This window comes from Corvus cornix, chromosome 4A (genome assembly GCF_000738735.6).
Source record: "Corvus cornix cornix isolate S_Up_H32 chromosome 4A, ASM73873v5, whole genome shotgun sequence".
NCBI lineage: Eukaryota > Metazoa > Chordata > Aves > Passeriformes > Corvidae > Corvus > Corvus cornix.
In genome coordinates this window covers 5,024,542-5,041,720 of record NC_047058.1, presented here as the reverse complement: position 1 = coordinate 5,041,720, position 17,179 = coordinate 5,024,542, and the positions used below count along the sequence as shown (strand labels likewise).

The 17,179-nt window shown below is 38.3% G+C and overlaps 1 protein-coding gene across 4 annotated transcripts in view; it reads left to right on the top strand.

The window, feature by feature from the left end:
- DIAPH2 (diaphanous related formin 2) overlaps window positions 1-17,179 on the top strand; it is a 183,711-nt gene that overhangs the window by 100,204 nt on the left and 66,328 nt on the right. For all 4 annotated transcript variants that reach the window (XM_039572387.1, XM_039572386.1, XM_039572385.1 and 1 more), the window contains one exon: window positions 9,456-9,620. In XM_039572387.1, the coding sequence (XP_039428321.1) occupies window positions 9,456-9,620 (165 nt within the window). The remainder of the gene's footprint in view (window positions 1-9,455; window positions 9,621-17,179) is intronic.

Here is a 17,179-nt window from a genome sequence, read left to right as displayed (position 1 = left end):
TTTTAAACTTTCCCAGATGGTGAATTTCCCCAGTTCATCTGGGTTTTCAGGGTCAGCTGGGACTCTTTTTTTGTTACCTTAATGTTGCTCTTCAAAGGGGTTTTCTCTTCTTGTTTCCCCCTCATTCAGATGTGTGCAGAAAGAATTAAATCTCTTTCCTTGCCATACTCAACAGTGCTTTTTAAAGAACTTTGCACTCCCTATCACATAATATTTCTTTATTTTTTTTTCCTCTTTGATCCATCTTAAAGCAAAGTGAAAATGCTTGCTGTGTTCCAGGTGATAACTATAGGATTATATAGGTATAATCTTTACTTGGATTGAATTTGAAAAGCACCTAATAATGTGTCATGTTTTATTGCATAATGTTCATTTCTTTCACAGCTATTTGATGTCAGTAAAAAAAAAAGTGACAAATCCCTTTGGAAAATGATCCTTTGTATTTTTACTGGCCTGGACTAAGGCAGAGTTTTCATAAAGTTAATAGTTTAAAATACAAGAACTTTGGAACATTATAAAGGAAAATTGTGTTATGCAAAGCACAGTATCAATTTTCTTTGACAGTTCATTTCTACCTTCAGATTTTCATTCCTTTTTACGAAGGAAGGGCCTGATATGAGGAGACATAAGATGATATTGATTCTTTCATACTGGGTTATAGTAAGAATTCTGTGAACAGAAGTGTACAAATAATCTGTACATTCCATTGTAGTGTGAATAGAGGAAGAAATTGGTAAATGTCAGATGGGGAGGCACAATGATGGCAACAGGTGACAATCAAGAACCTCCAGTTGCTTATTTTTCTAACTTTTATTTGTTGAAAAACATATATTCTGTAGATTTTATAGCATGAACTTTTGTACGTTTAATTGCAGACGTTTGATTGGAGATCTGTGTTGGATTTTTGGTTTAATCCCTAAGATGATGTGGCTGTGCCACAGGAGGGAGCTCTGTTGTGTTCTGCACCTTGAGGACAGCACCTAAAATTGTGCTGCAGAGCCTGAGGAAGATGGAGAGAGGACTGGGGACAGGGAAGGAGGAGAGAATAAAAAGAGCTTGTGTTGGCTGGCTGGGGAGAGAGAACTTTCTGACAGCAGTCTGCACAGCACATGAAAATTATATAGGAGAAAAAAATCATGTGCAAGATTCCAAAGAATAAAATTCTATGAACAGAACTCTACTTCTGTACATCTAACAGAAATTTAATGGCTCCTTGATTGTGAATCACTGCCTGAGGGACACTGGGCTTTCATCTTTAAGTTTGTATTAAATCAGGTTGTCCAGATTACTGAAAGATATTTTTGTAAAGGATTGTGCTTTATTAGAGTGATAATCTATTTGAAATCCATCCTTTAATTATTGTATGCTTATTTTAAAATCAGAAATTGAAGGGAGAGTGCTCTCTATAAATCCCTGGAGCTGCAGCTTTAGATACCAAAATCAAACTGTCCTGAGGAACTCCTTTAGCAAAATGTTGTTGTTGATGGAGCTGCTTTTTGCCCTCCACACTTCTCCACACTTCAAATAGAAAATTTGTTTTTAAAGCTCAAGTGTTTTGGAGGGGAAGGATGTCACTGAGCAACAAGAGGTGCCTGTGAGTAAAGGAAACCTCGATTTCAGATGCTGATTGCCCTGTGGTTCTGCTCTCGGCTTTTCCCTCTGGCCAGAACAGTTGTTTAAGGAATATTCTCAAGTGTCTGTTGTCTGAGATGGAATTTTGAGGGGTGACTTCACTTTCCTGACTTTTCCTTGGTTTAATCCCAGTCACTGGGGACAAGGCTGTTTGTGTGCAGGCAGTGGTGAACTTCTAGCAAATAATTGCCCAATAAGTTATTAATCCCAAAAACATGGAACCATTTCTGGAGAGAGAAGAGGAGTGGAAGGACCTACACCCCTTCACTCAAACCATATATGATGTGTGGTTTTATGTAGGCACCTGGCATTCAAAATGTTACTTAGGTGCAAAATAAACTCATTTTAGTGCAGTTTTTCACTTTCATTTTCTCCTCTGCTTGGGTTTGTGAACACTTCATTAGAGCAGTTGTTTGCACTAAGCAAATCTCTCAAATTTGAATAAAGTTATTCTATGTTGGGTTTTTTCCTCAGGTGACATAAAATTCCTTTTCCTCCTTGATTTGGAACATCTGGGCTCTTGAAACATTATCCAATCAGCAGTTTGTCACATTTCCCAAAACAAATTGAGGACTTGAGACATTGCAGCACTAAAGGAAACCCAGAAATACAGGGAGCTATGTCTCTTTTCCATCCCCAGCCTTTACCAGAAACTTTCTCTCGATGAAGGAGCCATCAGATCTCCTGATTGAAGCTTGTGCAAACCGGGTGCAACTGACAGCTCAAACATCCCTCCCTTCATTAAACCCGGTGGAGGTGAGCAAAAGCTGCCTGATCAAAGAGAGAGGGAACGTGGCTGCAGTTCCTGTGAAAGATTTAGGGCACACAGAGCTGTAATTATTGTTTAAGGCATCTGATTGTGTGATCCAAAGCTCATATAATATTTCTAGGAGTGGCCACCTTGCCAGGCTTCTGCTGAAGTACCTATTAACACTTTTTTATTGTTGCTAGAACGTGTCAACATGTTGTGGTATTTGAAACAGTCACCACTAATTTGGATATAATATGCAAAACAAATTTTACAGCAGCATTTTGTTTGTACAAGCTGCATTTTTGTTGTTTTCTTTCTTGTTTTTATTCATCTAAAGAGATTTTTATCTAATTGTTCTCCAGGGAAGGGATGCTACAAATCCATTACTCAGGCAACATTTTCTGTTTGATATGTGCTTGACTATCATATTTTCTGTGTTGCCTTCTAATTAATGCAGGAATAGTGATTAATTGTTTGCCACCACAAAAAAATAAGAGATTTGAGTTTGGACCAAAAGCTACAAATACTGCTCTTCATACTGTTTCAAATTATTTAAAAATCAAAATACCACAAATGAGAATTAAGAACTAGATGGTTTCTATCATCAGGCAGTATGAAGGCAGTTTCAAAGTTCAGCTGCCTTCATCAGTGGAAATAGTGTTGCTTTCTCCAGGATGAAAAGTTGGGGTTGCTTTCAGGGTTTTAGTGCTTTTAAAAACTCTTTTGATCTTTCTGTCCTCTCCTAAAAATGGGAGTATGGAATTTGGGAGATATTTCCCTGTCATAATTATGGAAAAAAACCTTCTGAAGTCATCAACTTTCTTTTTCTTTGAATAATAAAACCTAGAAGTGGTTCAGGTTAATTTAGGTTAATGCCTAGCTCTAATTTTGGAGTGGGATTTTTTGGTTTTTTTTTTTGAAATAAGATCTTTCCTTCTCTAGCCTGCAGCTTTAGAAATTTTGCCTTTTGTGTTCTCTTTGGAGAGCCAAGTGCTCTTATTTACTTTTCAAGTTTTCTTCTTTTGGCTACCACAGGAAATTCCTAAATTGCCACCCTCAGTCTTTGAGCCAACTTTCCCAGTATAAAACAGTTTGAGAATGAGCCTGTGGAGTTTGCTCCTTGGACTGAATATTTTATAAAGTAGCCCTTGTTTATCAGGTTTTACCCAGAGACTTCCTCTGGGGCTTTCAGAGAAATGAGCAGTGATCTTTGTGTGCTTGTTAACAGAAGCATAAATAAAAAAGTAATATTGAAATGATGTTGACAAAAGCTTCCTCCTGTGCACAGCAATGTGGTGGAATCAATGGAAATTGTCTTTTCATTATTGAGAAGTTTGAATGCTGCAAAGTTAGGAATTGATGTGCTTGCTTAGAGCTGGGAGTAAGTAAACACTGACAGATTTTTTAGTGTTTACAAGATGAAAGTTTTACAGCCATTAAGGGACAGGTCAGAAAGCTTCATCTTAAATAACATGAACTTAAGTGGGATTCTGAGATTTTGGGACAGGGAGCAGGTCACAGCCAGGGTGGTTCTTGGATGGTGGGTGATCTTTCTGTGCTTCATTTCCATGAACACAAAACCCACTGGAATCCTGTCTTTTTACAATGAGTGCAGTTGTGTTACATCGTTCTGATGGTTAATGATGATTTCAGGTACTAATGGAACAAAGGGAGAGAAAGAGCCCTCCTTGCTCCAAGACTGCTCAGAATCCACTGTTCTTCTGTGTTTTGGTTTGTTTGGGCTTTTTCCTGAGCTGTTCTGTCAAATGCTGAATGATGAGGTAATTTGCTCCGTAATGAGAAAGAAATTCTCACACTGAGCTTTTTATGGGTATTTTATTAGGGAATCTTTAAGCTTTTCAGAAGTACATGATTTTGTGTACACAGATGGAGCGGGGCTCCTGCTATGGATCTTGGTTTCTTTGGGTTCTCATTTGGGTAGAGTGAAGTGCATTGCAATGAAGATTTCTGCAATTTATTTTTGTTGTTGTTGGGTTTTTTTTGTTTTGTTTTTGCAAAGGTGTCCAACAGGAAGAAAAGATTAGGGATATAATTGTGATTCATAATTATCTGTGTATGCTCCAGAAGTTTTGGCTGCTGTGCAGTCACAGAGATGCATTATGGATGTAGTGTGAGTGATAAAATTGTTAGCATGTGTTTACATCCTGATAGCAGGTGAAAATAGAGCCATCAGTGTAAATGACTTACTGCTATTAAAGCTGAATTTCTGTCTTCAGTTAGTAAGTTCTGTTTGTATTTCCACAGTTCAATTTGAAGAATGCTGTATTATGAATGAGCTGGGAGATGAGAAACTAAGAGCTCTTGTGCATCCTTCATTAAAGATGACACTATTGAATCAAACTTTCTCTTCTAACTGGTTAAAAGGGATGGTTCCTCAGGCCAGAATCCTGCTCTGCAACGATTTGCAAGAGTTTTAAAGTGCAGGAATGCAGTTGGTGTGGTTGAAATACTTGTAGTAAATTTATACACTTGGTGGCAATTGTCATTAAAAATCATTCAAAAAGTATTTGAGTCCTTGTTGAAGTATATTTCTTTTATATTAGTGTAGATAAGTGTGCCTTCTCTACTATATCTATATTTTTTCTCTGTATTTTTGAAAGATGCATTAAGGGAAGAACTTATTTATATTGGGAATAGTAAATTAATTACCAGTTTTCCTATTGTAAGTTATAAGTAATTGTTGGTTTTTGGTTGGGTTTTTTTAAACTAGTGAGTCATAAAACCTGTAGAATCAGTTAGAAATGTACCTAAAAAGCAAATGTACAGGAAATCATGTGGAGAGTGATGATAAGCTGTGTTTCTGTTTTCCTAGTGATGCTGTGCTATCTTTGAGAAGGGTTTGTAATCAATATTAGCTTCAGTGTACAGAGCAGAATAAGAAACCTCGAGACATTCAGTAAAACTGAAGTTGACTGGAAAATAAGTAGATCAGATATTTAAATAAATAAAGTTTAGGTGCCTTTGCTTTCCAGACTTGTAGAAAATTCCAGGCTGATTATCTTTTACCTCCTTGTTACAGTGTTAATGCACAGATTATGCTAAATCCACTGATTCCTTCCCTTTAGGTTGAGTAGGTTTATAAATGAGAACAACTTCCCCCTGCAGTCCCAGAGGGCCTTGGTTTCCTTTTGTTCTCGTGCTTTTGCCCTCCACCAGGAGTGAACCCACCTAGAGCATGATCCCAGGTGCCTATTTTGGAAATGAGTTCTTTTGTGTCAACACAAACTTTGGGGAACTGAGCATTCCATGAAAATGGAGTTCCCCTGGAATGCTGCTCCCTGTTCTCCTGTGAGCAGCAGCTGCAGGGCCGTGGCACACAGAACCTGCAGTCCCTCCCTGCAGAGTGCTCAGAACTTTCTGGCAGCTCTCCCCTCTGGGTTTCTTCCATCTGCTGGAGCTATCAAAGGCATCAGCTGGGTGGCCTGGTTTTGTTGTGCTGTTTCAGATCTGTGGTGAACATCCCTTCAATTCCATTTCTGTGTAGTGCCTGTGGCCCTGGAGAGGGGCTCCTGAGCTGCTGGAGGTGCTGCAGTGGGTTCCTGGAACCGTGGCAAAGTGACCAGTGTGGCTCCTGCTGTGGCTCGTGCACTGCTGATGGGTGCCCAGCTGCCGGTGCTGCCTCTCATTTGCCCTGCACATGCTGACAGCTGTGGCTTTATTAACTTTTATTCAAGTTACTGAGACACTCATGTGAAATCCACAGCAGATATTACACTAGAAGTGATGACTTAACCCCCAGCTGAACTGAGGTCTTCAACCTTGATTTCTCTGATCCCATTTTTCATCTATGAAAATGGAGAAAAACAGTAGAAAACATGGAAGGGTAAAGGTAGGGGTCCTCATATGGACTTAAAGAAATAATTTCTCCTATAATTAGTGATTAGTGATTTTTTTATCTCTGACATAAAGTGGTAGCACAGCAGCATATTAAGGTTTACATCCATTGTTTGCTTACATTATTTTAGGCTTTGCATGGGGTGTCTGATAGCTTTTGCAGTGAAGTATTGGCATAGAATTCTCTTAAGGTTATGAAAGAAACTAAGAAATATGGTTATGTGGAAAAAAACAGCTTCTGAATAAAGTACTTTCTACTAATTGAACAAGCACCTTTAGACTTGTTAGTGAAAAAAATCTGTCATTTTTGGTTTGGTGTAGAAAGGTGAGAAAGAAACCATGTTTAGAGTTTTTAAATGAGCACGCAGTAAAGCTTCAATCTCTGTTCAGGAAAACTGCTGGAATTAAGTATTGCTATTACACAGAGTCGAGATACCTTTGATTCCTCACTGATTTTTTCCTGAAACAGTTTAGACATATCTGGCTCTGCTCCCCTGGAATTGCTCTGTTGACTGAATTAGTGCATTTCAAGAGGATGTTTTAAGCTACTAATACTTTATAAGAAGGAAGGTTGGGTGAAGCAGATGGAGTGTGACAGTAACTTTGTTCATATTGCATGGTCTGTGCCTGGGAACTATTGTCTTTACAGCTCTGACTTGTCTTCTTCAAAATGAAGCATAGTTGAAATACTCAATTCTCTCCTTGCTCTCATCCCATTCATCCGTCTTGCTGGCATCCCCTTGTCTTGCAGGCCATGTGTTAAAGATATTTCTGATTTGTGGTTTGGTACTTAATAGATAAAAAATAATAATGTTGAAATCACAGTGTGTATTTCTACAGTGGTGCTTTAAAATATCTTCTACTTTCAGTAGCAGTATTGGGGTTTTTTAGTGCTTACTGTTGTTATTTCTTATGTGAATGTGCAACATGAGTGGAGAACTGGGAGCTTTGTCTCCAAGAATTGGCTGCAAATCTAGAATTGTCAAAGTATTTTTCTTTTTTTCAGACTTTTTGGTCATTTTTGGTTTTGTATTATATTATGTAAGATTGTTTTCAAAGGATCCACAAAATCAATTTGTGCATTTATATATATTTGTATTTCTTTTTAGTATTTTTGGTGAGTTGCTCACGACAGCAGTCTGCTGACTCTAAGGCAATTCATGTTTTTCTGAAATTTTTAGACTGTGCTCAATAATTCAGTAATGTGCCATTATTACCTATTTAATGTATTCTTTCCATTAAACTTTCATTTCCTTTGGTGCAGTTAAATGTCACTGAAGACTGAACCGTACCAGGTTTATCTTGTTGAGATGAGCGACTCAACAGTCCAAGCTTGAAATTCTGATCAAGCAGCTTAAACTTGTTTTCAGTAAACTGAGAATGAGGTATTGCCACTGCTGTGGCACTACACAGGCAGGTATTACTCTTTCAAAATCTTGATTTTAGGTATTAATATCCATCACTGTGTTGGTTTCTGTCCCTAAATGAACATTATGAGCTGCCAGCTTTGCTCTTACGCCACTGAGGCTTTAGGCAGGAAGAGAGGATTGCTTGGAAAAATTTGTATTAATAAAGTTTTCAGTCATGCTTTTAGGAACCAAGTTTTAAATGATTATTTATGTACTCTCCCATTAGTTAAAATGGGAAAATCCAGGTGGAATATTAGGTCTCTTTCCAGTGGAAGGTATTTTTTTCAGCTTTGTGTGCTTGCTTGTAGCTTGTGCAGTGGCAGCTTTTTAGGTACTCAGCAGCATCCGGATGCTACAGAAACATTATCAATAGAACATCCACCTGCATTTCCATGCTTTATTCTGCAATTTGCTGACTGTTTCCTGGAGCATCACTTTTGGGTTTAGTCTAATGTCAAAAAGAAATGGATTTTTTTCCCCGATTTCTCTGTGTGTCTCTGTCCCCTGTTCAGTTCGCAGGCTGCTTGTTGCTTTGCAGAGAGCCTGGGATCTCAGAAGTGCTGTGTAATTAGAAATGTGATAGCAGGCAGCTCTCCAGAGAGGGGGGAAGGTCTGGGGAAGGCTGGAGCTCTGCTGTGTTGACAATCAGAGCCCGCGTGGATGGGAGCTGTTACAGGGAAGAGCCGCGGGGAGCCGGGCTGCAGCGCTGCTGCGGTGCAGGGAGTAACTCGTGTCTTTTATTCTTGGGGTTTGATATGTGCAGCAAGCACTTTCATCAGCTTCAATTCACTATCAGCAGAACTGGTTTAATCCTGTAGCAGCTGTGTTTTTCCCAGTGATTTGTGACTTTGTGGCGCTAAGCAACCCCACAGAAGAAAAGAGCAGAGTGAAATGTACTTGCTTTGAGGCAAACTGATATTTCCCTTACTAGCTTGCACCCTTCCCCTATTTGCAAAATAATTGTTCAAAAATTCTTTTTTTTTTTTTTTGTAGGGAAAAAAAGCACCACATTTTTCTATTTAAAAGCATTATGTGAAACTTTTAATGATGGCTGCTGGGATGAAAGTCAATCTCAGTCTCATTTTTAGGCTTCCACACTTCCTAAGGAGAGAAAAAAAAAAAGACTTTTGTTGTGCTGTGGTGTTTATCTCACTAATAATTTTTCAAAGCTGTTTGTCGGTTTGCTGGGACAGGTGGGTGGATATTTCATTTTTGTAAGTTCTGTGAAATTACAGAGTTGAGAGTGTGCCTCAAAAAAGTGAACCTAATACAGGCAGCCTGAGGCACGAGCGGTGTGGCTGGGCAGGGAGGATCCCACAGAGAAGAATTTCCTAATAAAAGGCAAAGAAAATTAGCTGTCATACTGTATGATTTTGTCACTGATCGTATGCACGTTCTGCATATAAAATATATAGATGTGAGGTGGGGGACAGGACATCACCTGAGCAGTGAGAGATCACAGATTCTCACAGCAAACTAAATTTCACTGTGTGTTTTTGTAGAATGCATTTTATAAAATTATTCATCTCAGAAATGTCCTTGATACTTATAAACTTTATAGAGCAAGTTGTATTCTCTGTCAGGGGCAAATCGTCACCATTGGAAAGGGACCATTCAATGGAAATGTTGGTATGCACTTGCAGACATGTTAATATTAATGCATAAACATGTCCTGTTTGGAAGCAGAGCAGCACCTGCACATTTTCCAGCTGTGACCTTTGTGCTGAGCTCTCTTTACTTGTGTGCTTTGTTTCCTTTATGTTCTGTGAGATTGTGCATTTGAGTCATTTCCCTTAACAAAACCTCACAGCTTTGCTGAGAGTGCCCGAGAGCAATACGAAAAACTGTCCAACATGCACAACAACATGATGAAATTGTATGAAAATCTGGGAGAATACTTCACCTTTGATCCCAAAGCAATAAGCATCGAAGAATTCTTTGGTGATCTGAGCAACTTCAGAACTCTGTTTTTGGTGAGTAATACCTGCAAAATGTTACATATTTTCTTATATCTTTTTTCTCACAATTTTAATTCTTTCCTTGTCTCTCTGTTTTTTTCTGTTATCCTTAATTTTGTGGTTTGTTCCATGGCAGGAAATGGGGTGAACATTTCCAGAATTAATTAGATTGTGGTCATGGCACATTGTCCTCCAGTTCGTAACTTGGCAGCTCAGCTGTGGATGAGGTTGAGACATGTGGGTAGTTAGAAAGTATTTTTAAAATTTTCAAATTTAATTCAACTTCTATGTTTCAGCTATAGAATGAATCAGTTTTAATGGACTTTCTTGGGGTTTAAAATTTGGATACGTGGGCTGTCAGTGGACAAACCAAGTGTAAGGTTTCTTTCTGGTAGACAAAAGATTTTCTCAATAGAAAATGCGTACCAAAAATAGTCTTTCTGAGCTCCCAGAGAAGCAGGGCTGGTTTCTGGCATTCCTTTATAATTTTAGAAAGTGGACAAAATACTTTCCCAGGATACTCTTGTAATGCTACCTGTTGAGTCTAAATAGTTAATTATATCCCTCTGATGCTATGGTCTTTATCATTTTATCTGTCCTTTTATCTTCTAAGCCTATTTTTAAAAAAGTTACTCTGTAATGAAATGGACTTGGACCATAAGTGTGATGGATATTAATTTAACCTGTAGTGCTCCAGTATAAAATGGTGAAATCCAAGGCCTGTGCAGCTTGAGGAGACACCTCCTTTTGCACAGCATCACTTGTGCTTCGGTCACTGCACTTGCTCAGGAGTGGCAGTAATTGTAATTAGGTCTTTGGAGAATTTCTTGACTTATTTTATTCACTGGAGCAGAACCTTGTAGACTTTAGTGACACAAAGGTTCTTGTTCAGGGATCTAATTTTTTCCAGGCACTTGAGGAAGGCCTAAGGCGAACATCAAAAGTTCACAGTAAAGCCTTTTTTTTTTTTTCTATAAGGGGAAAAAAAAAAATTACAAAAAAGAATCAAGATTTTCAGCAACATTTTGATGCTTGCAAGAAGTTTCCCTGGAGGAAAAATATGCAGAAACTCCTTTAATCTGTGGGATTTACTTTAAAAAAGTAATAACTGCTGATAAGAATTCAGGAGCAATCAGATAAGACTGAGGCTAGAGAACATCTCCAAACATTCCCTAGAGCATTCATGTGTATTAAATTTGCCCAGTTCAGATTGCTGTAATACCTTCCTGCTTTCTCTAAGTGGTCCCATTAACTTCTTTTAGTATTTTGGTAATTGGCTGAAGTATAATTCCAAATATTTCATAAATATTGATAACTCATTTCTTCATGTTCATCATTCTTTTATGTTCTTGCCATTGCCTGTCTATTGGTAGAGCTCCTTTCTTGTGCCATGAGCCAGTTTAGTTTAGAGGCTCAAAGGTTCTTCAGATTGCTGGAGCATCACAGGAATTAAGTAAAGTATTTCAGCAGGACTTTCCTTTGCCAGTGGAACACGAGTCAAATTCAAGCCTGGAGAAGAATAAAGAAAAAGGTGTATTATTCTCCAGGAGCTGACAACTGCAGAGAAATTGAATAAAAACTAGCAAAAAGGGTTTTGTTATGTTTATTTTTTTCTTTTCCTCTTTGCAGTTAAAGATCCACTGGATAATAATATCTCTTGGATATTTAGGACTCTTCTGAAGAAGAAATATTTTTTATATTTTTATTGATTTTAGTTCTTTATTCCATTGAAAGTAAACACAGATTTCGATTGTCCTTGAGGACAATTGCAATCCAATACAACATCAAACCCAAATGGATCAGGCTCTTATCAAATAGTGATTAATCAGTTGCCTGGAGCAAGATGCCAGTTTGTTCTTTTCCATTTGTGTTCTTTAACTTGCTGTCTCATACTTGATATCAAGTGACCTGTAGTATTTTCAAGCTGTCACTTTCTGAATGTCTGTTTTTGGTGGTGGTAGAGGACTTGAAAACATCCACCAAATCTGTCATGCCTACATTTGCAAGCAGACATAAACTTGCTTTCAGTGTGGTTGTGTTGTGGAAGTTGTATGGAATGTGTACCTCAGCACTAGATAGGAACAGTTCTCTTCCCTTACAGAGTTTTTAAATGTTTTTATATTTGTTTGCTCTGTGGGCTTCCTTTTAATGCAGATAGTCTTAAAGGTGAATTTAGGGTCTAAAAAAACCAAAGTTGTTTCTGAAGCAGGAAGAGGCATTTGTGGGTGTAGTTGTATGAAATGCAGAGAGGCTGTTTTGTTCAGTGCAGTGATATTTTTTTATCTGGCAGGCAGTTTTATCAGTGTTGACTGCTTCCCTCACATTTGTGTAAATGCAGCTCTTTGAATAAGGAATTAAATCTTCAAGTACATGAGAAATGTACCTAGAGAAGAAGGGTTGGATTCTAGCTCAGTCAGTATTTAGGCAGATGTGAGTAACTCATCAGCTGGCAGAGTGAGGGATGGGTTTGGTAAAACACCAGTGAAATAAATTGTCCTTTTGCATCAACACTGGTATTGATTGATGGCTGCTGTGTGCCCTGCAGTACCACATCCACAAACTGAAAATCTCCCCAGAAAGAGAGGACACATTAAATAATCAGCAAACTGAACACTCCTTATTGGTGACCACTACTCGGGGCTTTTAAGATTTTGTAAGATTGATGCCCTGTACCAGACAGGACACAGAACATCTGTTATGTTGCCTTCATAAAAACTAGATTTTACCAGAGTGGATTCAGTGTCCTGAGTATAAATGTACCTGTGAGACTTTTTCTTCTTCCTCATATTTGTTTGTTTATAACTTGCTTCAAAGTCAGTTTCAAGCTCTGTGACTCAGGAATGGGTTTTTTTGTGGCTTTTTTGAAATGTCCCTAGAATGCAGCAGGTCATTTGCTACAGTAATAGAAATCAATGAATATACAATACATAAATAAATACATAATAAACATCTGATTTACTGTGAAATACAATGCATAGTCAGGCTAAATTCCCAGCTTTCAAACTCATAAATTGAGTTTGTGATTCAGGAGTGGTTTAAAAGAAAAGCTCTATTTATTCATTGTTCTCCCTGGCTATTTGTCTGGGAATACACTTCGTCCCTTCTGCCTAAAAAGTAACAGTTCTTTAATGCAGGCTGAAAGAGAACAGTTTCCAGCTAGCAGGAAGCTATGGAAGAATAAAGAATAATGAGCAAGAAGTATTTTCTTCACTGAAATTTCCCAAGAGGTGATATCAAAAGCAAAACCCTGTCCTTATTAACAGGCAGTATATGGTGAGCCCTTCCTCCCCGCGCCCCAAACCTGAAATACAAACCTTTTATAAGCTCTCTAAATTCTCGTCTGAGTGCATATATCCACCTAGTGCTGAGCAGAATAGGTTTTAATCATTATACTGAGCAAATCAGGAATTAGGTCCACGCTAGGAAAGGATATAGGTGGTAGAATCAGAAGCAAAAGTATTCATGTAGGAGCAGTAATTCAGCTTTATTTACAAGTGCTGCTAGATAAGTGCTTTATTCATGATGTAAAACACAAGGATGACATTTCTCTTGGAAGCTCCCCAAAAGATGTAAAAATAAATAGTAATAAAGGAAATCAAACTGAGTTCAAGTACACTGTGTTGGCAAGTGTAGAAATGACTGCACAGATGGAGTTGGGATTTTGTTCTGACCTGTCTAACCCGTTTCTCTGTTGAGGTGCTTGCCTTTGTGGATGGGGTAAAAGCACTGGATGTCATATTTCAGGGTGGAGATGCCATTGATTAAGGAATATTTTCAAAAGCAATAGGGGAAAACATGGTCTAAAGGAAACCATGAAGTTAAATTTCCTAATCCTGAAAGGAACAAGGTTAAAGTTTTCTTTAGATTTCTTTTGTTTTATATTCAGTGCTGGTAGCAGTGAGTCCAACTGAGAAATGTCATTATTTCCAGGCATTATCTTGGAAGTTTATAATATTTTTAAATGAGGATTTTGAATCCTCATTGCACTCTGAAAGCAAAGCAGAGTTTGGGATTTTGACTGTGGCAGAGCTGAAGCTGTTGAAAAGCTCCTGTAAAGCAGTGACTTCATTACCTGCCCTGCGTGAGTCCCTTTGGCCTGATCCCAAGTCCATCAGAGACCCTTCCAAGATGATGTGTGCAGGCTACAGATGCCAACACCTGCACTTAACTGTTTCTGAAAAGCTCTCATGTGTTGGAATGAACCTGACTTCTCTCTAAAATCTCCACAGTTTTGTTTCACATATATAGCCTTCGTCTCATCATTCTGTTTGTTCCTATATCTTATTAAGATAATTTGATAATTGGAATCCGTATTTGTCTTAATTGTGATTTCAAATTGATCACTGCATTATTGCAGCTTCATTTAGCTTGCTGATGTTGGAGTAAATTACAGCTCATTCACTTCCTTAAGTTCATATTTGCTTGCTTAGCACGTTTAGAGAAATCCAGGCAAGTTAATGGAATTGGATAATCCTGGCAGAACTCAGAGTGAAGTGGAAGGTGTAAGAAACCTCAAGAAAAGAATTGCAGCTGTGGGAGTGTGTGCCTTCAGTGTTGTTTGTTCACATTTGTTATTTCTTTGGAGTAACAACACACACCCTCTGGAATGCTTCCTTCCATAGTCCACCGACCAGGTCCCTAAGGAAGCCTGCAAAATCTTTCCAGCCCAGGCAGTTTTATTTTGTTATTTAATTACATTGTGTCTTTACATACTACACTATGTGTAATTCTCACAGTCTCTTTTAAAACCTGTCAAGAATTTTTACTCAGAAACTTTGAAACCTTTCAACACGTCACATTCAAGGTCCTGCTGTTAAAAAGAGTAATTTACTTTTTCTTCTGGGTTCAGGCTCTTGTATGAACAGTTCTTACAGATTTACCTTGGAGTGAGTTTTTGTTAAGTCTAAAGGATTGTGCTCATGTGGTGGTGTGCCAGAATATTGATTTGTCTCTTCCTTGATCCAGAAAGATTGCTTTTGGAACAAAACAGTAACTGGTCTGCCCTGGGCCTTGGTTTCTCTTTTAGGATTGTACCCAAACAGCCAGCATTTGTTTTCCTGGGGTTTTCAAGTTGTTGTGTGATTATTTTTTTTTTGTAAAGACAATGATACAGTTTAGTTTGTGTGTGGGTGTACTTCAGCTCTGTGTCTCTTTCAGGAATAACCTGAATGAGGGGGGTGTGTGTGTGGTTTTTTTCTGTTACCCACATATTGATTGAAGGGAGGTGGAAAAACAGTCCCAAACCTGTCCACTTGGGGACTATTTAGTGATGATTCCAACTTACACAGCTGAGTAATTAAGTAACACCATGCACCTTTTCACTGGTAGTCTTAACTTTGGCTCAGCAAGCCCTGCAAACCTCTTCTGCCTTCCATCACTGGACAGTTGGAGGTGTTTTTGCATCCCAGCTGAAAAGGCAGCAGCAAACCCCTCTCCCTGCCTGCCCAGGCAGCAGCAGCTCCACTGGCCAAGCCCTTCATCTGTCCTGGCAAGCCCAGGATATTTGTGCCACTGGCCCATGCTGCACGAGCCACGGGGCACTGTCCCAAACCTCATCTTCTCTACTTACTTTTCATGGCCACCCATCAGGAAATTCAGTTTGTCTGCTCTTGCTTAATACCAGCTCATTACATCTCTTTTCCCTTCTTTTCATAGGGGTAACAGTGTATTTAAATGTGTTACCCTCCAAGCAATACCCATGAAAGATCTTTCTTTTACACCCACTGCTCAGTCTGCTGTATTTCAATTCTATTTCTGTAGATTTAACTTCCAGCTAATCTGAGTCTGTTGTTCCAAATGACTTATGACTGAAGAAGATTATTTTGCTGGAACTTCAGTTGACATATTCTGCAGTTGCAAGGCAAATTTTGGGAAGGCCTGAGGGATCAAAGGCAGCCCTCACCATTGGTGCATGACCGCTTTGTAGCCAACTGCATCTTTAATATCCAGGGAGATTTGTGCATTAGTTTGTTTTCTTTCTTCTTGGTTTTAATAATTTACCTTTGAGAGTCTATTTACAACTGTGTCGATGTGTGAATATGTTTGTCTGTCAAAACTTAAGATATGTACAGAATGCAAGAGATGCATTAATTTTTTATTTGCTTCTTAAGGAAGCCAAGCTGTAAACTGGCAGTCCTGAGTACAAGAGCTGCACTTCAGTGAATCCTAATAAACACAAGGGGGAACATCAAACTATGTGCCTCTTCAACTAACTCACTTAAAAAGAGATAATATTCCTTGCTGAATCTATTTCTCTGCTAGGAGAGACAATAATTTGGTTTTGGTTTTATTATAACAAAGCAAACCCACACCCAAACTTCCTCTAACTTTTAATTTGCTGTTGAATTAGCAAAACTGCTTGCCCTTACACAGCAACCAAAATAACAGAGGGTCATGAACAGCACATCAATAAAAGGGTTTTATGCAGTCAAATATTTCTGTCAGCTGAGATTCACTTGGAGATGATTTCCCTTTTTGCATGCACTTAAATATTTTCAGAAGACAGTGTCTAGATGAGTACTTTTCAAAATGTGTTCTCAAGCTGTTGAGAAGGCTTTTATTCTTACCAATGGATTGCTTCTTTGTCTGATTTATAACTGGTGGATTAGTTTAATTAGAGAATAAATTTAGTTGTGTAGTAAATACCTATGAACAGTAGCAAGTACTGAGTCACTGTGGAACTATATTGCAGTAACCAAACTGCTGATTTTTATTCCCTCTTTTAAAAGCAGGGCTGATTACAGAGCTGGTTTTTTCAGTCTTCAAACTGATCTTTACCTTTTGAGCCAATTTAACCTGCAAAACTACACAGAAAGGGGATCACTGGCATTTGATACTTAAGAAAAACCCAATTAATCTGGAATAGCACTGTTCTGTATTAAAAGAAGTTCACTGCAACTCAAATGTTTAGAAGAGAAAAGGTCTAGGGGAATATAAAAGCATGCCAGAGGAAGAAGAGGTGAAAATATGGGATTTTTTAAAATTTTATTTCATGTTTAAGTTCATATTGGGGGGGGCCCAAATGACACTGTGGCAAGGCATGGGCAGAATCACATCCCCTTTATATTGGATATTGTTGGGCTTTTCCACAGTGTGGAGAATGAGGAATACTGAATAATGAAGTATCCAAAGCCACATGAGAAAGAAAAAAAACCCTTTGCAGTGGAACTGTAGAAAATGAAACTGAAAGGATTGGTGGTGTAATTCAGGCAGCACAAATGCTGTAGAAGCCAGTGTACACCTGAGTCAGAATTCTCCTGATTTACATTCATCATCAGTCAGTTTTGAGAAGCTGTGATCAATTTTGTTAGTGACATTAATTCAAGTATGTTTATAAATATAGATGAATATAGATTTATTTTGCTTTCTGATTTATTTTGCTTTCTGCACTGAATTTGCTACCAGGTGGGAGTATGTTCTTGCCAATGATTTTTTTTCCAGCTTTCAGCTAACTCTGACTAAATGTAGAGCAGTAAATGACACAACAAATATGAAATGGTTAAGAGTCCAAGTGCCTGATGGAGGGTAATAAAAAGCAAGTGCATTCCAGGTGGTGGATGGGTGTAGATAGATAA